Below are 22809 nucleotides of genomic sequence, written 5' to 3'. Positions count from 1 at the left end.
CCATTTGCAAGTAATATGATACGTTCTACATCATTAATCCTTCAAATAATGGGATTAGGAGGGGAAAATGTTCTCAGATGTAAGGCCAAATTGTGTAGCTTGATTTGATCGGTGTATCATTGTACGAGGTATTGTCTGCTTTAGTCTCATATGAACTTCATATTTTTGTCATAATAATGCGCATCTCTAGGAAAAGGAGGTCTCGGGATTTATAAACTACTCAAGTTCATTGTTTGCAACTTATATGTGATGCTTGCCTATATCATCATAGTATTCCTTAAATTAGACTCGGCCGTTAAATAACTCGAACTTTACAAAAACTTTAGTCGAGTCAAACACACGTCAAGACTAAGCATTTTGATACTTGTCTGACATTCATCAATTTTTATTAATGGAGTCGAATATTTACTGGACTTTAAATCTTAATAAATCAAAAGACAAAAAGAAATTGAATTTAAGGTAAATCACAACCAACTCCCTGAAGTTTAGCTATAAAAACTTTCTCGTTGTTTGTAAAATTACAAATACCCCTTTTTTCCTCCCATTTTAATAATTATCTAACAACAAGCTCATTTTATTAGTCTTTGTTAAATTTCTATCCAATTTTTATAGTGAACAAACTAAAATATTATTTTTATTTATGAATTATAATTTTATATATTCTTTAGAGATTTCTAAAATAATTTTATGGATTAATATGTTCTGCAAATTATAAATTCACCCGCATATTTTTTTATATTTTTTCAAAATACTTTTTTGTATATAAAAAATAACAAAAATAAAATAATTATTTTTATATCACAATTTAAGATTACATAACTGTATTAATTTTATAAATAATAATAAAATACTTATAAATATACCAAATTCCAAAAAAAACATTAATTTACCAAAGAATTTATTATGCTCATTGAATAGAGATCAAATACTCTTTTAGAAAAAAATAAAAAACCCATAGATTAAATGATCTTTATATGTACATTTATAGGTTTTCATAAATCCATAACACTGTTGTCTTGGTTATCTGACACGTGTCGGTGTCTGTCCCTCACCGTGAACGATTGTACTATGGTCAATGCCAGACCAGACTCATACTTGCTTTCAAATCGTTTTCAGGACTGCCAAAAAAAAATCGATCTCAATCCCGTCCGACCGCCTCCGAATCATGTTAAATCATGTTTCATTTTATATTTTAATTGATATATACATGCTATGTTTATAATATTTTAGGACGAAGGGAGCTACGTCTGAGTTAAACTTGGAGATTTGGTATAATTATATATAAATTTTATGTAATTTGAAAAATTATATTTAGCACAATTGAAGTTTGCTTCCGTTCACTAAATAACTCCCTCAATTAGTTAAAATTTACTAAATTTCCTGATGTTAACAAGAATATTGAAAAAAATTTATATTATCTCTAATTAACTTATTACTGATATATTGCATATCAAATAAATATATTTATGACCAATTATCCTCACACGTCTTCACAAGTTAATGCATGTGAGGAGGTATATTTTCACCGTTATAACGGTAGTTTAATTGGAAAAGAATTATTTGACCTGCATTAAGTCAATAATAAGTTAATAGAGAGTATATATCAATTTTTATTTTTTACTTTTTTTTGTTAATAGCAACAAAATTAGTGAATTTTGTCTAACGAGGAACTTATTTATTAGATGTAAACAAACCCCAATGGTGCTAGATGGAATTTTCTAAACAACAGAGGATCTGCGTGTAATTACACCAAACCTCAAGAGAGGTGAGTGTAATTATCCCTAATATTTTTTGTTAAACAATATTAAAGGATAATTATATTTACCCCTCATCTATTGTCTTTTTACACAATCCACCCTTACCTTTTGTTACTAATTAGGGTAAATAACAAAAAGACTTTATTTGTTTGAAAAATTACGAATACCTTTAAAACTAACGTCCATATCTAACAAGTACCCTTTATAATGGGTTGTCACGATGAGATATTTGTTAGACGATCATTAATTTTAAAAAAAAATTTATAATTTTTTAGAATATTTATAATTACGATAAACCATATGAATATATTATAATTTACCTTAAGAAGTATTATCTGTTAGCGTCTTAATTATGAACAAAAGAGATTTTGAACCAAATCGAGTTTGGTTAAATCTAAATAATTATATAATAAGTACAATATAATTATCTTATAATTAATATATAATTCAAAATAAATAATAAATCACATAATAAATATATCATAATTACTTTTAATTCGATCAAATTTAATTTGAATAAAAATTTTAGCCCCTCTCTGAAAAAATATCCCTATATGTATACATACAAGGTACAAGGTAGTAGGCAAAAGTTGGATGAAGAGACATTAATGTCCATTTTAGCTGCTTCCCGAGAAGCATCGCATGAGGTCCAAATATTTCATTTCCCAACTCCTAAACTCGACAAATTGGTGTAGATTCGTGCATTGTGAACGGTGAATCTAGTTTTCATGTCTTGCTAAAAAAGTTCCTGCTTACCTATGAATCCTAACTTTGCCCGTAAAATTGAGATCTCACGATTACAATATTTCGATTTCAAATTCTACCAATGTACGAGTGCTGGTGGTATTATTTGTTTACGAAAACAAATCCCATCAATACCATGATTAATAGTAGTTGTTGGTAATTATAATTATAATCAATTGTTCTGTTTTTCACATACGACGACGAGGAGAGAAAAAGAAAAAATGAATCCTTTATTTAGTTGGCTAACAATGATGAACATGCAATAATAGAGCAAAAATTAATGAGGATTTTAAATTAATGATTGAGGTAGTCCGACAGGGTGGTGGATTTAAAAAAACAAAAAGGCTAGATACGACCATGTCGTGAAACAAGAAATAATAATTGTACAAGAAATATGTAAAAATAGGTAGGAGAGAGCTAAAACAACAAGTGGGCATGTCATGCATGTGTGAATGGCCCTCTTCCCACCTTCATCTCCACCTTAAAGGGACTACAAAAATTAGACAAAAGAGTCCCTTAAAGTAGCCTTTAATGATGCCATAAAAGGAAAAAGGAAATTACATTTTTATTTTTTGGGTTCAATTTTTCACCCAAAAATAAATATCAGAATAAATTAGATTAGCACCATTTGGACTACGTCTGATTACATAAATATTTTTTGTCTTTTGTAAAAGTATAATTACATACCTTGATATTGTTATTGTATTACAAATATAGTCCCTATTAAACGGAGAAATTTTATACAAACGTCTATTAACACCCCTTCAATGGATGTACCTGTAATTTTATGAAAAGTATGATATGTTTGTGTAATTAAATTTAAGGGTAAATTACAACTACTTCTATTGAGATTTGACATAATTACAAATAATTTTTTTATTGTTTAAAAAATTACAAATACCTTACTGATTTTACGTTCGTCTAACGACGAGCACATTCCGTTAGGTTTTCATCCAATTTGGATGGTGAATTGATCAAAATGTCATTTTGAATTATAAATTATAATTTTATATATATATATTATAATTTTATTTTTATGAGTTAATACTCCCTCTAGATTATTTATTTTATCTGTTCTCAAATATTTTTTTATTTTTTTTAAAAAATTCAACAAGAGTAAAATAGTAATATTCAGTTCACCATTTAAGTGCTGTACATTTATTTTTAATTTGAGGAGAGTATTTGTAATTTTTCAAACAACGAGAAGATATTTGTAATTATGTAAAATCTCATGGCAGATAATTATAATTTACCCTAAATATAATTCAAAGAGTGTTGATGTAATTTACCATAAATATTACTGAACTATGAACTTTTATCTGCTTTATTTGTACAGTGATGATTGAAAAGTGGTACAGTATTGAACAGAGGAAATTGAAGTTAAAAAAGAGTGACAGTAAAAACTCCTGCATACACTTCTCTTTTACATTTCTTACCCTTTCAGGTTTGTGTATCAGCCTTGTTAGTTATACCACTGTTCTACCTCTTTTACCCCCCTTTTATTTCATTAATTACTATACCTTTCCCTTTTCTCTCACCGTAAAAGAATATATATATATATGTGAAATTTTCAAATATTAGATAATTATTAATTCTAAAAAGTACTTGTAATTTTCAAACAACGAGAAAGTATTTGTAATTATAATATATTTTAAAAAATTCGACTATAATTTACCTCATTAAAAAATTATCTTGAATAATTATTAACTACAGCTTCGTAACGTCTACCAACCGTTGTTTCAAACAAACGAGACCAAATATGAGTTATAGTTAACAATCATAATTAAGAGGGTATTTGAACAAACTTACAAGTTTTTAAGATATTTGCAAAAGCGTTTGGTAAATAGTTTAAAAAAACAAAGCTCCTCCCACTTATTTTTAAAAAATTAGCTCAATTTTTGATCAAATTAATTAAAAATTTACCATTACTAACATAATATAAACTCCATCATCTTACTGTATCCGAATACTTCAATAACTTCCTTTTAAAATAAAATCAAAAATCTTATAAACTCTAAAATCATATGTAACATATATGAACCTATAAAATCTTGTAAATAAGCAATCTCGAAATCATAATAAATATTAATTAACCTTCACATACTTCACCAAAACTATAGGTTTTCACATGAATTTGTTTGACTATGCTAAATAATATAATAAGAGATAATTATATTTATACCCCTTGATTTATAGCCTGTTTACACATACCAACCCTTTATTTTAAATAATTACACATACACCCGTCAAAGTATGATTATCACTTAAACAAACTACTCCTTAATTTTTTCAAAAATTACACACACCCCCTAAAAATATTAACATCATTACACAAACTACCCATATTTTTTTAGTATCAAGGATAGTTCTTATAATTATACAAAAGAAAAGTTAATTTGTGTAAATAGAAGATGATAGATTAAGAAATATAAAATGCAATTATGCCTAATATTAATCCGCCATAGCCTGTTTTCTTTCTAGTGTGTGCCTGAGAAAATATTGGTGTTCTAGGTTGCAAGAAAAGGCAGAAGAGAGGTGAATTTCCATTCTATGATAAGAGTAAAGAGTTAGTGCTAGCTTATGTTATATGGGCTATTGTTGAGTGTGGTCCACCCCACACAACTAACAGAGAGGGTACAAAATCAACAAATACATGTAACCCCACTCCCATCAATAACTTGCTCTGTCCTTTTTTTTGCATGCATTATGTATACTTGTATGGTGATAATGACAATAATCTCCTCCTCCATATCTTTCCTTACAGATCTTTTCTCTGCTGCTGTGGGTCTCTCCATACAGCTATTCAACCTTTTTACTTTGTATATGCTACACAGACTTTTCTGCATCAAAAGGGACACACTGAGAAGACGGCACCAAGGAACGAATATGGTTAGCGACACAAGTTCTTGATTCAAGAACGATGCTTCTTACCAAGCTAAGCTAAATTCCTGCTTTGCTAGCCGGGATCGGCGCTAACTGCTACATCTCGATGGCTTCTTGCCCAGATGAAAACCTGAAAGTTGATAATCGTGGTACAGGTGATTGTTTAAATGGTGAAAGTAGGAGGGAGAGGAGGGAGACGGTGACGATAGGAGGATGATACCTAGGCATTTGAAAGTAACATGATTTGAGAGAGGCGATGGTGAGAGGAGAGCCGGTGGGCAGAACAGGAGTATTGTTAGAGGATGTAATTGTTACATGTGTGGTGTCGTCGGCTGGAGCTGAAGCTTGTGAGAAAACGGAATGCTTTTCAGCAGCTAGTTTCGTAGGAGAAGCGAATAGGTTATCGGGAAGGATGTGCTCCAAGCTGCTTTCATGACAAACACAACAGGCAGGCGATTAGGAGGTGAAGAGTGAGGAAAACTTAGAACTTGGAAAGCAATAGAGGGACATTGTAAAAATAATTTCCATGAACTTATATTTTCAAATTAATAGTAGATAGATCGATGCACTATCGGCCAAGAAGGTATGGAGCATATAATCCACATAAACAACCAGTACCTTTCTTCGAGATCAGATTCATCAGCATTTGCTCTGTTGTTAGTGAAAGATTCGGTTCGTTCTGTCACCAACTTCTCATCAACTGCTTCTTGGCAGGCATCTAACTCGGCGTCAACAAAGATAAACGGCTACTTTAGATGAAATTTGATGTTCAAGGTATAATATTCTGTGTCTTTTGCATAGATAAAAGTGCACACTATCTACTACTGAGCTAACCTTCCGACTCTTCTTGATTGATGGAATCCGAGGAAGTAGTGACATGTTGATTCATCAACAACCGAGACTGTCTCGGCGAGGAATACGGGATGCCTGGTTGGATGCTTTGCAGATAATGATGATTATGGTTTTGATTCTTCAAGTCCATTAGTTGTAAATTCATCATTCTTCGACCTTGAAGTTCAATCGCATGCTGCAATTCTGCCTCCTGCTCTAATTTTCTCCTCAGCATCATCTCTTGCGGACTGAACAACATTCGAGATCCTGCACGAGAAACAAAAGGAGAATCAGCTCACAATTCCCATTTTTTAACCAGAGAGAGAATAAGCCAGCAGTGATGTCAGCTCACCAAAGGGAAGATGATCAAAGGGTTCTCTAGAATCAACCCCAGACGGGCTTAAACAAGCTGAATACTCCCCCCTCTCCAAGTGCTGCTGCTGTTGTTTTCTACAAATGGTTCAGTCAAGAACCGGAGATCATTAGCAGTAGAGCACTTAACAAGGTCACGATAGAGAATAAAATAGGGTCAAAATAGTACTTTTCTCGGACTTTGCCTTTCTCTTTGTAAGGCTTGACAAGCACACGAGAATCACACACAAAATGTGGGTTCCCTTTTGCCAGGATAAGCTTAACAGTCTCCGGGTAGACAAACGTCACAAACCCAAACATCCGCTTCTGCTGATATGGAATCCGAACATCTTGCACGGGTCCAAACATACTAAAACCCAAAGTAACAGAAGCATCATCAGTGCCAACGCCTACCAGCATTTTCGAGAATCCAAAATACAGTTCACTTTCAATCACTTACCTAAAGTAATTTGAAACATCTTCTTCCTTGAATGTACTGTCGGCCGGAAATGTCAAGTAAATTTGCCGGGAGCTAGAACTTGCACCAGCACCATATCCCATTGGTGACAAGTCACCCCTATCAGGTTAAACAGATCAAATTAGTGGAATTTGTCGAAATTTTCAATTATTCACTGTGGAGTAAATTTAGAAATTACATAAAGATCATAAAAACGGAAGCTTTAACATTTTAGATGGAGTCGTGGACGCTGTGCACATTTCCTTGAAAGCATGGACAGAATCAACAATTTTCAAATTGTATTTAACTATTCAAGAAATAAAAAATGAAGGGATCGAATTTGTTCATGCTTTTCAAAGAGTCCACGTGTCCAGTTTGAAATGGGGAAAGAAGAAGTCAGACGTGACCTTACCACGCCATCACGTCGAGGCCAACACCCCGCCACTGGGTCAGCATGAGGTGTGGATTAAATGCCCGCCCACTCGTAATGTTTTAAGAATTCAAAATGTTTCTTAAATAGCTGACTTAAATTTTCAAGGCACCATATTTCTTTATTGTTCTTTTAAATTAAAGTTGATAGAGTTAGTTTCTAATAATATTATACTGTACTATCTCAAATCAACAAAAGACCAAAACTAAATATTACATTCAAATCAAAATCAATTCTAAAATATTTTTACTATTATGTTTAAGTGGTAATTTTTTTAAGAAAGGATGAATAAGTGCATTGTGAATTTCACATTCTATGGGTCTTTGAACTCAAGAAATCAAATTCAAATTCCTCCTCTGGTAATTGAAGTATTTAATCTCCATCTCTAAAAAAATTACCACAATTTAAGCATAGTATCAACAAACTTCCAGATTAATTTTGCTAATTTAAACTAGAATGGTTTAATCTAATAAGAAAATAACTTCATGAATTCAAATTTAGCCAAAAAGAAAAAAGAAATTGTTGCCTTGAAAATTAGACATAATTAAGGTAGTCTTTTAAAAAGGCAACTTTTTACTGATATTTTTGTTATGAAAAATTCTAAGATCTGTAGATTTTTTCCACACTTCATCGAGAAAGCCAACCCAGGATCAGCCCTCAAGTGATAATTTTATTCATATTTTTTATATTTCAAATTTCAATTCCAAGCATTCATCAATTTCAATTTTTATTTCTTTAAACAAATAAGAAATACAATTCAATAATCGTGGCCGCCATACTGTGCCTGGCTATGCCTGAAATATAAATCTTTTGTTCCTGCAGGATTTCTGTAACTTTTAACTTTAATTACAATAAATAGTTTTAAAAAAAAAAAAAAACTCTGAATTCATGACTCATAATCAATGCAGCAGCAGCAGCAGCTAACCAAAGAATGCACAATATTGCACAAAAGATCTCAATTGACTTAAAATGTTCGACGAACATGCATAAATCCTCCGTCCGTAAAATCAATATAAAAGGTTTCCTAAACTACAATGTGGATTTCTTTCATAAATCATATAGCATACTACTAGAACATAATGCAGCAAATACAAACTGAAAGACACAGTAGGAACCAAACAACATCACTAGCTACATAATTACTATAACAAAAGCTGGATAAACCAAAAAACTCATAATTTGTTAGCCAAGAATAACAAGTAAAGAGCAAAAACAAGCACAAAACAACTGTGCACAAGTACAAATGTAACTAAAACAATCAAACAAACAATGTATGAAAAAGCAAAGCCCAGAATTTCTTTTACCAAAAAGATCGAAACTTTGTGAAAAACAAAGGTGTAAATTCCTCAAAAAATTACCTCGGATTCTCGTTCAGGATATCCATGCACTTGTTGTAAGCAAAAGGATGGTGACCTCCAGAAGCCATGAACGCGAACCTCTGGTTCTGGAGAGCCTTCATCCTCAGCAACTCATCAAACCCGGAACCAGTCTTGCTGGGGGACCCGACATCAATCGAGTCAACATCACTGTGCAAGAACTTGCAAGTACTCCCGTTCTTGCAAAACCCTCTTGCAAAGTACATGCAAGGCCGCCACAGAAACCCATTCCCTCCCCCATCTTCGAGATTAGACAGAAATGCAGCATCATTCACGGAGCAACTCCGCCTGTGAAACGGGTGGGGATGAGGAGAAGGGACACCGTTCGCATCCTCCCCGTAAGGGAAGACCAAGGAATCGCTCCTCCCACTCGGGCTCATTATCGGATCCACCACTGAGTCATCAAGAAACGGCAACTGTTCCTGAACTTGATGGTGCACCCCACCACTCAAGTAGTCATCATTACCGCCATAAAAATGCAAACTTGGCGAACCCGAACCATTGTTACTGCCATTATTAGTAACGGAACCGTCGAGGACGGCGGCATACGAAATTGGCCTGGGACTGCTTCTCTGGAAAGGGGCGGCGGGTGAAGGCGGGTTGCTTAAATGGAAGCCATTGTTGGGAATCATGATTCTTGGTGAATTTGGGGGGAAAGAACTGTTTGGCCTAATGGGGTAGGAAAGAGGAGTTGAAGGGTTGGAAGAAGGGCTACTCGAAGGAAGAAGACCCAAACCCGCCTTTGCTTGGTTGATGTAAGAGAGGAGATGGGCTTCCGGGCTAAAAGCTAATCTTATCATCTCCTTCTCCCCCTGGTCTTGTATCAGTATATAACCCATGATTCTTGAAGCGTTTTCCGGATCCAAGTTTTGGATCCTTGACATCACTATTTTGGTAGCCTCGTACGTATCCATGGGGCAAGAGCGTGCGTTTGCTTGCTACAAGAATCAAAATTCCAGCAAGATTTCTACTGCTGGAAGGGATTTTCTTTTTCCCTCTCAGAAGAGAGAAATGAGTGCTGGAGAGAGAGGGGTAGGGTTTTAAAGAGTTGCTAGAAGAAGACTGAAAAACTTTGTAGAGAGAGAAAAGTTGAGAGAGAGAGAGATAATTGGAGGGGATATGAATATGATACGTTGTTATGTATATATGTATGAATGATTTGAGGAACTATTAGCAAGGAGGTGGTTAAGATTCAAACCATGCTGTAAAATGACTCTGAGTTGGAACATATCTTTGGATAATTATTACAATCTTCTCATAAATCTCTCTCTATATATATATATTTCTTGATATTTGATTAATGTATATTATTAGTTAATGATTACAGTTTCTTATTGATGATATAAATAAATCTAAAGATTTCATTTTTCTCATTGAAGAATATAGAAATAAAAATGAAAAATAGCCATTGGTATGCTTTCTTTCAATATTGTTTGCATCTTTATTGAAGATTGATGGGACTTGAGAACTGAGTCATTTTTGCAGGAAGGTGGTCAAAGTTTGAGGGTAGAGGAAGGTGAAGGGTAAGAACAAACTTTGCTTTGGTGGGGTCGGAGGGGGGGGCTTAAAACTTGAAACCACATCTTTTGGTGGCACTGCAAACCTGCAGCCTTGGGGACAGTAAAAACTCTCTCTCTCTCTCTCTCTCTCTCTCTCTCCCCTTTCAAACTTTCTTTACTTTCTCTTTATATGTATCTGTTTCTCAGCGTATATATTATGGGGGGTTTGTCTTTATACAATCGGACAAAACAATGCTGAGTGGGACTTTGGATTCAGATCTGCTTCAGGAAATGTTCGTGTGTCCACTGTTTATGCTATTTCTTCCTTCACTTTCATTTTTTTACAATATATATGTGGTCCGACTCCAACTCATTCCGGGTTCTCGGGTCGGGTCGGGCCGGGCACCCCCTTTTCTTAAACTTTTTGTGTAAAATATATTTTTAAATTTCAAGAAAAAAAAGAATTTACTTTGTGAGGGGAATGGATTTTAGGTTATGCTATTTGGTTATTGGATGGGTTTAAGTTGGATTATTATGTAAAAATCTTAATTTAACTTTTTCTCCTTTCCAAGGTTTCCCTTTTTTTTTTTCTTTTTACCATCTTTTTGATTCAAGAATATCAATACCAAAATAATTACACTGACGTCATTTGACATTATATCCAGTCACATAGAGCCATTTAAAAAGTTAAATATTATAATATTATAATTATAATTATAAGTATATTATTTATTCAATGACAAAAGTTTACACAAATACCCTTTAAAGTACATTATACTAACATCTCTTAAGGAGCGTATCTGTAATTTCATAAAGGACGTGAACAAAAAATACATACCCTCTCGAAAATATAATATTTGCATAATTAAATGTAACTTTACTAAACGTGAATATAATTAGCATTTGGATATCCACTGGACATTGTTATATTGCAACACATGTCAAGCAAGCAATTTAGTGTTGATGTTTTGGGTTGGCAGGTTGATTGGCATCAAATGAAAAGAAATGAACTTTTTTCTACACGCTGTAAGAAATAATTCAATAATTTCATGAATTTTATCTATATCAATTAGTTATAATTCACCATCTCTGACAAAAAGAATTTAATATGTAACTATAACCCAATTACTTTATTGTAATCTAAAATCAAATAAGCAAACTAACATTTCAAATATTTAAATAACTTTTATTTTGTATGGTATAGAAAACATACATCGGAATAAAATAATAGGAGTTACTCCGGATAAAGAATCGTAAAGCCAGCAAATCTTCCTCTATTTCTATATATATATAGGGTAAATTACAATGAAAAACATCTCATGCGGTGTATATATAAAAATATGACATCACATAACCCTTGAATTTCGCATGTGATTTTTTGTCGATAAAAATTTTGATAAAAAAAGCAGTTATAAATGACAAGTGTAAAACTTTGTAAAGTTGAGATGATAAGTTGACAAAAAAAAAACAACTAGAGTCAAATGAAAAACGACTGGATGCCAAAATATAAAAACGATTAGAGTCGAATGAAAAAATATAATTAATCTTATTTTATATAGAGAGAGGGGGATTGGGGGGGGAGGGTAGCGTAATCGGGTCAAATAGAAGCATATGGGTTGCCCGAGTCTGAGTACAAGTTAGGCGTGGAAGCAGAGATTTTCAGTAACAGCCGCAAAATACCCATTTTCGGTGCCCTCGTGTGCCAAAATCGGTCTTTAAACAAGGGGTTCTTGTACCCCACGCGCTGAATCGAGAGTGTGATTCGTGCACGACTGGCTTTGAATGTCAAGACATTAATTATGAAATGATGCAACTGGTTTTAATTTCTGCTATTTATTTTCAAAATTTAAATATTTTCAGTTTGAATTTTCTCTGACTTGATTTTTTGTGTATAAATAAAGGTACCTACAGGTGTATTGGAAATCATGAACTAATTAGCCAAATAAATTACATTAACATCCCTAATATTAAGTTAAAATACATAGTAAATTTACTATTTTAAAAATTATAATTACACCATAAGGTCATAATCGTAATTACAACTACACATTCAATTCAAATACAAACTTTACACAAACACTTTTCAAAAAATATTACACTACCACCCCTCAAAAGGTAAATCTGTAACTTTACAAAAGATGTGAGGTGTTTGTATAATTTGCCTTAACCTTGAGGGTGTAAATATAATTTACCCTAATTAGATTAAGATTATGTTTGAGGTGTAATAGTGCTTTCAATAATTATTAGCCTCATCACCTAATTTATATCAAATCTTTTTGCAACGAGCTCTCATGAGATTTGTCATAATTATAAATATTTTCTCATTGTTCGATAAATTACAAATATTTTCTTAAAATTAACAGCACCCTAATATAGTAAAAATAAAATAAAATAAAGAAGGCGAATATGAACATTTTACCATTACAATTTAATTTATCAATCAAAGTCAACACTGGATTAAACTTGATCCCAGACGCAATCCCATATAATAAACAGACTATGATTAATTGAACATACGTTTGGGACTTTCGTATTATACTAGGTTCCCCTTACTTTTCGTTATTAAGTTGTATAAACAGTTCAATGCTCTCAAATGAGGTGTTCACTTTGCATTATAGAAACTCGTTTCTAATTCAAGAGCCCAATGCTAATTACTATTTAAATTGAACAACTCAGCTCACCGATCAAACAATCTAAATAAATATAATGTAATTAAAATATATTTTTTATTTTATTATTCAAATAACTCAGAACACAAAATAAAATGTACATAAGGATCATGAGCTGCAATACTGCATGAATAGACCATGACCTACCCCCCTTAGCATATCTATGTCCCAAAGCAATTACTACTTGCCAATAATTGCAGCATATAAACACACATTACATGCATATATATATATATATATATATACACACACACACGATCACAATTATTTTTTTGGTCAGATCCAAATTAGTCAAAAAGGGTCCCATATATACTGATATGTTAGTAATTGACGTAAATTAATTTAAAATAAAAAATCATTATTACTGTGGTTGGGATGGACGTACATTCCGACGAGGGATGAGGGAAATATTAAAAATCATTAAAAATAAAAAAATTTCTTGAATTACAACATAAGAATTTGTATTTTAAAAAAAGTCCCGTAAAAAAAGAACGTGGCATACACATGTCATAATTATGCAACGGAAAAAGTCGTATTTTTTATTCTATACGTTATGATTTTTTTTTTTTCAGGATAAAGTGTGCATTGTGATATTACAAATCAGTAAATTATCCCTCAATGAAGAAAATAGCAAATTATCTTTCTGTACTTTGTAAAATGTACCACTTTATCACTTTGTATTTTTTAAAATGAAGCAATTTACCTCCTTAGATAGAGAGGTAAATTGCTTTATTTTAAAAAATATAGGGCGTAAATTGTTGTTTCTTTATTATAAGTAGGTAATTTGTTCATTTCAATATCACAAGGGGGTAAATTACATTAAACCCCCCCCCCCTTTTTTATTTGTTACGATTTTTTCATATTGCATTCCATAATTTTTTTTTTAATGTTAGTCCTAACATGCATTTTTTATCCCATAATTAACGAACAACGTAGAAAAATGCTAATGGCTTCATCAATTACTAGATGAAAAATACACATAAAGACTAACTTTGAGAAAAATTTCAACTTATGAAATGTAACATGAGAAAATCGTAATAAATGAGACTAAATTAAAAAAAAAAACACCAAACATATAAAACTAGAAATACAATTTTCCCTTACACAACGCAACGCCATTTTTGTTTATTATTTTGATGTTTACAGTTCATATTTCATTTAGGTGAAAAAAATGAAACATATGACCCACATGCATTAAACATGGGGAACGTATTCTATCTAGGGATTAAGTTTAAAAATGTTAAAATTTATCAATTATATATATATTTGGATAAGATACTTTGCCCTCAAATTACGTTGTTTCTGTATTCTGCCACGTCTTTTTGTTGCATTTTTTCGTACACAACTACATAATTTTTGTATTTTACTATATTTATACTGAAAAGTGATCACATACACAGTGCATGGTATTTGACCATTTAATTAATAATAATAATTAATAGTCAAAAAATACCATTTAATTCTTTTTTTTTTGTCATAATAGTAACTTTAATATTTTTTAGTAATATCATAATTATAATATTATTTTTTTGTCTATCTGCTACATTTTTATTTTTCACCTTACTTCTCCATGTTTCTTTTTTCTCAGATACTTTCAATATTCTTAATAAATCTATAATTATAATTTATTTTTTCTCTTTTATATCGTTTCACGTTTTTTTCACTCAAATTTATTTATTTCAGATCCCATCACACCACAATTATTTATTTTAATCTGATGTTATAATTATTTTATATATGCTCGCAAGAAATACGTACGACAGGACGAGTAATAAATTATTAAGTTGAAAGGGACATATTATTGAGCATGCATTGTTAGTCGATGTGGACATGAATTGGTGGGGGAGCCACCTTGATTGACTCCCAATATTTGATCCATCATGATTTATAATTGGAATTTTAGAAGCCAATAATACTTATAGTATTTGCTCTTTTCTAACAAAATGATTGCCTTTTTGTTGAATTTTTGACAGCCAATTGATTGCATTTTCTTTTCTTTTCTTTTTGGTACGTTCAAGAGCTACTTATTCCTACTTCCAACTTTGGATCCTACGTCTTTATATTAAATTATTATTATTATTTAAATAAAAATAATCAGTTGCATCATACAACATATTTTTAAATATTTAATTTTATTAGATACATCGATAATTTTATAATAATAAATTATAAATCGCAGTGTAAATAAGCTAACACTCACGTACACGGGTAGAGACTAATGTAGGACTGAAATTTCATAGGGGTGGGCACACCATAAGAAATATCCCATTTAATCATGAATGCACCAAAACGCAGGTTCATAACCAAAATGAATTTTAAGGCCAAATTGATATCGTGTCCGACACATTTAACATATATATATATATATATATTGGTAATGATTTAACTACACCTTAAATATATTTTATGTAACGTACAATTTAATTTTTTTTTCTAAATTTTTGTATAGATATAATTTTTTTGTATAATTTATCAACAAATTTGCACTAAATACATACGTATATACGTGTGTAAATATTAATATATGATTACATTTAATATCTTATCGTATTTTAAATTTTTAAAGTATATATTCATACTCCGTTTTTTGATTAAACCATGAATATCCGTATTATTATATTCATGTACATACATTTTATTCTAAAATACGACATCAAATTCTCACGCCCGGCTTTAAAAGCTAGAAAAACTGTGGTGATGTGGGTTCATAGTCGCTTGCACCTGAGACATACTGAACAATGCGTCAATTCAATCTACGTATCAATATTATTAACAATAATATTATAATAATTCGTATAAAATAAAATAAATATAAACATATCTAAATGAAATTCGAACCCATAATTTTAAATTTATCTATAAAATCTAAATTGTCGACATAACCACCGGGAGGGTCGTAGTCAGACATCATGGGACAAACCTACATTTAATTAGAAATGTCTCACTCTCATAGACAGACAACACCTCCCCAAACAAACACAACTATTCACCTGATTCTCAAAATCACGTTGATTACGAAAGCTCTCTCCCTTTAATATCTTTAGTGCCTATCAACTATTAACACGATCATCACTCCTAAACACTTCTTTGTTTAATTAGGTATGTATTTTTGTTTTTAATAGGATAATTACTGATCGATGGCTTGTCTGTTCATTCTACTATTAATTGACTGAGTGCGATCGATATATTTAATTTATTCAAAAATAATAATAATAACAAATACACTCGAACGTACTGGTGGGTCCCACTATTTCTATTGGTTTTTATAATTTATTTACCAATTTTATGTGAATTTCACTAAATAAATAATTATGAGTAGTTTTTTGGTTTTCTAGTTCTTGCATGGGATATGTCATGGGCCATTATAGCTTGAATTTAGATAAAGTATAATATTAGTGATAAAATATCAAATAATAATTCTAAAATTATTATTAAAAATATGTATTATGTGACAATAATTGTGATATTGTCAATAGATAATTAGTAACGATAAAAATTGTGTGCAAAATTATTACAACATATGATTATTTGTCGTGTTTTATGCACAATTTTTCTCACTACTTATTGATAATAGCAAGCTCTACAAAAATAACAGTCGCTACTAAAATTATGAAATCATTATTGCGATAGATAGACGAAAAATCTTGTCATTAAATATATATAGTTAATTAGTGACAAATATTAAACCTATCACTATTTTTTTTTTTCGTGGATGATCTATTTTGTTTAATTTTTCTTAGTGGCGTTTATTATCTTGTTTTGTTTTCTTAAATTATTAAACTAATTCTTAATTATGTCTAGGAATCTTGCTTAGCATTTATTTGTTCTATATAACAATACACTAATTATGTCTAAGAATCTTATTTGGCGTCTATTTGGTCCATTTTATTTGAAATAATTAAAGAATGATGTGTAAGAATATGAAGTCTTTCCAAGAATCAAGAAGTGTACATTGATTTTCTCTTTTTGGGGCTTCATTAATTTTGTCAAAAAGGACTACATATTATTAATAGAAAAAGTAGATGAAAAAATGCCACTTCCAAGATTTTCAAATGAACTCATAGATTCTTGTTTTTCAACATATTATTTAAATTCAAGGATAAGATGGGCATAATACGTTTATATTTCTCCATCCTTATATGGGTATTTTGGTTAAAAAAGATTTATTAAATAAACAATTGGGGTAAATATAAATCTTCATTCAATATTTCTTTTGTTAGTATCAACAAATTCGATAAATTTTGATTAATTGAGGGATCTCTATTTATTAGATAAAAATAAATATCAGAAATACTAAATGTAATTTACCAATAACTTTATGTATAATTACATCAAATCTCATGAAATGAAATGACTGTACAGTAACTTGTGAAGAAGGGGATGGGGGAAGTCCCATGTTAAAAAATAAATACACATTAATTACTACAAAACAAACAAACAATGGATTCCAATACTGTATCATGATACATGAGTAGTTGCAAGAAAGCAAAAAACCCTAGTCAAAGGAAGTAGTAAAAATGGAGTAAGAGTTTCGATCTTCCCAAGAATGTCTTCAATTGCCCCTCCTCCTCGACACTAGAATTTAAGTTCTCACCATTTCCAAACCACTACTGCAACTTTGATCCACTCACACACACACACTCTTTTACAAAGAGAAATAACAAAAATAAAGTGTTAGTGGTGGTGGGGTTCTCTTTACAGTCAGTTTTAGAGGTCACTCTTTTCAAGAGACAAAGAGAGGACCCCATCACCAATAACATCCCAATTTCATTTCTTCATCATTAATTCTTGTTCTGTTTTTATTTCATCAACACCTCTCAAATTATAAATTCAAATTTCGTTACACGTATTGATATTTATTTCACTTTATGTAAATTTATTTAAGGGTTTAATGTAATTTATCTTTCTGTAAAATTATAAATGAGCAGATTACACCTATAAAAAAGAATAGTAATATATCTCTATATTTTTTGAAATGAAGTAATTTATACCCTATCTAGGGGTGAAAATTGCTTCAGTTTAATCAACACAAAGGGAAATTGCTGCATTTTAAAAAATATAAAGGGTAAATTGCTAATTTTTTTTCATAGGGGAGTAATTTCTCATTTACAATATCACAAAGGGGTTGCTTGCATTTTTTTACGTTTTTTAGTTTGTTTATAGTCAAATTGATATATTGGTTGAATTGAGATTCATTATAATATGTTGTTTAATGTTCTTCATCATTAAATCTTGTTCTGTATTTGTTTACAAGCATATTGTGTATTGATTGAATGAAAAATTCTTGCAATTTGTTGTTTACTGTTCTTGCTATATTAATGTATTGGTCAAATCGATATAATGCTTAGGAAAAAAAAAAAAACGAACACTTCTTCTGTAGATATCCATGATATATTAATTTATTGATTAAATATGAATTTCACGAACAAATTGGAGTCATATGAAAACGGTGGGTATTTGTCTCACTTTAACTTATTATGCCTAATTATATAAATATATTATTTAATTTATTAAAATATTGATCCAATCATAATATAATTACTACTTCATATATAATATACATATTGGATTCCTTATTCTTTCTATTTTTTTAGGAAAAAAAAGAAATATTTTGAAATAATTAGGTAAGTATTGGATTCTGGTAATTCCCCACCACTCACGCTTTCAATTGTAGTTATTTTGTGGGCCTCCTCTGCTGTCCTGTGGATGAATCCAACACACACTTTTATTACCTTTTTCTTTTATTACATTGAAAGTGAGGCACGCTTTTGAACTATGTCTCTATCTTTTTTCCCGGACCCCGTTTTTTCAATCCTTTAAAATAAGTGTTTATTAATTTATTATTAAATATGTATTTTTAAATTATAATTTTTATTAATTTAATTTATTTAAGTTAATTTAAATAAAAGAAAGATAATTATACTCTCTTTTTTTGAAGTTTGTTAATTACACTTAGATTCTCTATAGTTTGGAAAACTACATTTAGCACCCCTAAGGTTTGCTTTCATCTAACAAATAAGTCTCTTCGTTAGTCAAAATTTATTAAATTTCCTGATATTAACAAAAACACTAAATAAAAATTGATATTTACCCTCGATTGATTTATTGTAGGTCAAATAATTTTTTTTAGACTAAACTACCCTTATAATGGTGGAAATATACCTCTTCACATGCATTAACACGTGAAAATGTATAAGGGTAATTTGATTATAAAAAGATTTATTTGACTTGCAATAAGTTAGTAATAAGTCAATCAGGGGTTGATGTAGATTATTTTTGTTAATATCAATAAATTCGGTGAATTTTGACTATTTGAGAGTTTATTTGTTCGATGAAAGCAAACCTCAAAAGTGCTATATGCAATTTTTCAAATCATAGGGGGTTTACGTATAATTATATCAAACCTTAAAAAAGTGGAGCACTAATAAAAAATTATAAGCAACTTCGTACCGATTTTTATAACTTATTGATATTAATTTATTTCCCAAACTCTCCAATATTAATTTTATATTTTTAAATATTGTAAACTTTCGTTATTACTTAACTTACAACTATTTCTGTTATAATATATCCGCAACAAAAAAATTAAAAATTAATGAAAAAAAACCTTTATACTATTTAACCCTTCATTTTCTATGTTCGGATATTGAATTGTACCTGGCTAGAATAATGGAGTGGAATAGGAACATATGATACGATCATCTAGACTTGTTATTTGTTGTCTGGGCTTTCTGTATTTTAAAAAATTATATATAATAATTTTAACATTTATTTTCATTCAATAAATAAAATTAGCAAAATTTACAAAATTTATTGACGTAAAAAAAAATTGAATAAAAATTTATATTTACTCAAATTGACTTATTACAGACTTATTGTATGTCAATTTATTCGATATGCTATACTATTTAACCTTGTAATTTAATTTAATTACATGTATCTCCTCATGTACATTAACGTATGAAGGCAACAAGTCATGTAATACGTCAACTTGGGGGGTGAATATGAGTTTCCGTTGGACTTTTATACTGATATCAGCAAATTCTGCGAATTTTATTTACGGATGTTTGTTGGACGAAAAAAAAATTGAGAATACTAAATTTAATTTTCAAAATTATGAAAAATATACGTATAATTACATCGAATCTCGTGAGAGTACGGTGTAGTTATCCCATGTATTTCACTTAGTATGTGTACCAACTCGATGCCTATGGTCTGATCTAATTTGAGACGAAATAGAATGTGGGCTTTCACCATTTCGGTCCATCACAAAATCAATCACATGGGTTACGCTGTACCTTATTTATTTGAGGGGCTTGAATTTCGAAGCCCAATATTTAGCCCAGAACTATTATGGGCTGAAGCCCATATCCAACAACATAAAAAAAAGGAAAAAGAAAATTTTGGATTTGAATGAGGATTTATAAACCTAATTTTAAAATATTTTTTATATTAAAAGAATTGGAATATTTTGTAATAGTTTGTTTGGGTAAATTTATTTAAAAGATTTTATAAACTCGTACATTTTGTTAGTTATTTTTAGAATTTATAAGATGTTAAATCTTATTTTAAAAATAAATTTATGAAGTGTTTGGATAAAATAAAATTGAGGGATTTCAAAAATATTAAAAATGATAAATTTTTAATCAATTCAAGAAAATTTATTAATATCTTGAAAATAAGTCAGCAATTATTTACTTTTTATTTTTATTTTAAAGAGTTTATAAATTTATAACGTCTTACTTTTAGAGTTGATAAGTTCGATTCTTGCAACATTTATCAATTACATTATAGTATCTTATAAGCACTTTTTAAGATGTACCAGAAAAATTATAAGCTCGAATACCGTCTAGATATAATTCAAAATAAGTATTGAATTATCTATTTTTTTAATAATAATTATTTTAGTAAATGTAAATATTTATTACTAAGAGCATAATTTCTATACTTACAAACGACAGTACGTGACAGTGCGGCATCAAATTTTTTACTGTATTGATAATGCATTAAAGTTTGTTTTCTTTTTCTTTCTTTTTTTTTTCTAATAATAAATATAATGTATCGGTTCGTGTTTATTTTTAAAATATAAAAATGTTATTAATTATGTGAACACAGAAGTTCGCTGCACGATTGTTAGAGCAAAATGACATTTTTAGAGTGATAGAATAAAAGATTCAATGTTTTTAATTCTCTACTTCACGAGATTTTCAAAGTGATCACAAAATTGGAAAAAACTCTGCACATTTAGTTTTATGCTTTATGAAAATTTCAGAAATTCGACAAATTCAGTCCCATAAAATCCCATAAAATAGATGGCTAAATATATCGATTTTTTTTTAATTTTAAAATTTAGAATTATTTTAAAATTTTTCATAAAACGGAGGATTAAATTGATATATTATAAAACTAAAAGTGTAATTTTGGGGGATTGCTAGTGTTTAAAAAAGTTTAGAAACGTGAAATGTGGCAAAGAAAACGAGGTCAAAGTGAAACTTGGTCAGCCTAAAACAAATTGGGGAAAGATAAATTAGAAGCGTGGGTTCATTAACACCTCGCGCCACTGCTCACTTATAGCTGAAGTAAATCCCTAAACACTCTCTCGGCTGCGCATCAATGGCGAACGCGGAGGTAGAGGCAGTTGATTTCGAGCCTGAGGACGATGATCTCATGGATGACGACGTTGGAGACGGCTCCCCCAACAGAACCTCCGCCTCCATTCCTCGCCTCAAATCAGCCATTGCCGGTGGCGGTTCCTACTCGGAGCCAAGGAAGACCAAAGGTCGTGGATTCCGCGACGAGGCGGCTGCTAAGGCTGACCGTAATGCTCGCATGTCTGCCCGCTTTGACTCCCTCGTTACGGAGGGTGGTCCTGGCCCCGTACGATGTCAGTTTCGGAACCCTAGCCAGTTTTATCGTTGTTTGTTTTTCTTTTACTGCACTGTGTTGAGCTCTTACCTGAATTAGGCATGGCCTGTACGTTTTGCTTCGAGAAGTTTTTGCTTTGTGCTTAAGTTTTGGTTAAATTAATTAAGATTGTAGCTTGAGAAATGAACGATGTGTAAGTTGTCCGGCAGATTAGTAGAATTGTTGCACTTTTTTCGCGTTAATTATGCGTGTTAGAGGTCAGGTTCAGGTTCTCTAAGGTATGCAGGAAGTGGAAGGGTTATGAGTTCTTCTCTGACTGTTAAAGAAAGGATGGACATGGTAGAGGGCGAGAGGACAGTTTAAGAAATTGAGTGGTGATTTTCTCTAGTTTTAAAGGTGTGACTTCCCATGACATGGGCTTGTACGTACCAATTGCTAAGCTTACTCCAGTTTATTAGACTCTGGTTGATAAGATTTTTCTAACTTATGGATTTTTGTTTCATCCGATTAAACAAGAAAAAGTAGAATTAGGCAATTGAGAGCGAGGTAGCTTTTTTGATCACTTTAAGTGAGATTCCTCCTTGGCATCCAAAGTTCTTTTAGTAGGGTCAAGTAAAACTCAAGAAAACCGAGTTGTGGATTTGTCTTTGAGATTTTATCCTAGGGATTTGGAACTTTCACTCCTATGAGCTAATCTATTATGAGCCAATCTATCTAAGCGTTTACTTCTTAGATGCTGATTTTTGCTGAAGAAAATTTTGTCATTGGCTGAATGATTAGGCATGCGAATGACAGGAAGTAAGAGAAAATTACTTCATCCCAAGATCATTTTTTTGATTTCGTAAAGAATATGTTGTTATTTATAGGATTCAGTTTTGGGGTTTCTATCATCTTTGCACCTTGTCTAATGGTTTGCCTCAATGATTGAAATAGCTTGATAGAGCTAT

General features: G+C 30.9%; 2 protein-coding genes across 3 annotated transcripts in view; one reads left to right on the top strand and one right to left on the bottom strand.

Moving 5' to 3' along the window:
- Positions 5029 to 10043, bottom strand: LOC105163641 (zinc finger CCCH domain-containing protein 22-like). Of its 2 annotated transcripts, none has more exons than XM_011082064.2 (9): positions 8812 to 10043; positions 7027 to 7143; positions 6757 to 6936; positions 6568 to 6665; positions 6219 to 6482; positions 6003 to 6102; positions 5605 to 5808; positions 5433 to 5514; positions 5029 to 5341 (listed from the first exon to the last, which is right to left on the bottom strand). In XM_011082064.2, exons 1-8 carry the CDS (start codon positions 9741 to 9743, stop codon positions 5481 to 5483), a joined length of 1929 nt encoding a protein of 642 aa, XP_011080366.1. In that variant the 5' UTR covers positions 9744 to 10043; the 3' UTR covers positions 5029 to 5341; positions 5433 to 5480. The 2 variants fall into 2 exon arrangements, with proteins under 2 accessions (XP_011080366.1, XP_020550741.1); XM_020695082.1 differs by having other exon boundaries at positions 5029 to 5336.
- LOC105163640 (RNA-binding protein 8A) overlaps positions 21529 to 22809 on the top strand; it is a 3687-nt gene continuing 2406 nt past the window's right edge. The window contains exon 1 of the mRNA XM_011082063.2: positions 21529 to 21881. Within this exon, the coding sequence (XP_011080365.1) occupies positions 21611 to 21881 (271 nt within the window). The 5' untranslated portion in view covers positions 21529 to 21610. The remainder of the gene's footprint in view (positions 21882 to 22809) is intronic.

The sequence above is a fragment of the Sesamum indicum genome, linkage group LG6 (assembly GCF_000512975.1).
Source record: "Sesamum indicum cultivar Zhongzhi No. 13 linkage group LG6, S_indicum_v1.0, whole genome shotgun sequence".
Classification (NCBI taxonomy): domain Eukaryota; kingdom Viridiplantae; phylum Streptophyta; class Magnoliopsida; order Lamiales; family Pedaliaceae; genus Sesamum; species Sesamum indicum.
The sequence above is the reverse complement of the archived record's forward strand: the minus strand, read 5'-3'. Positions and strand labels throughout refer to the sequence as shown.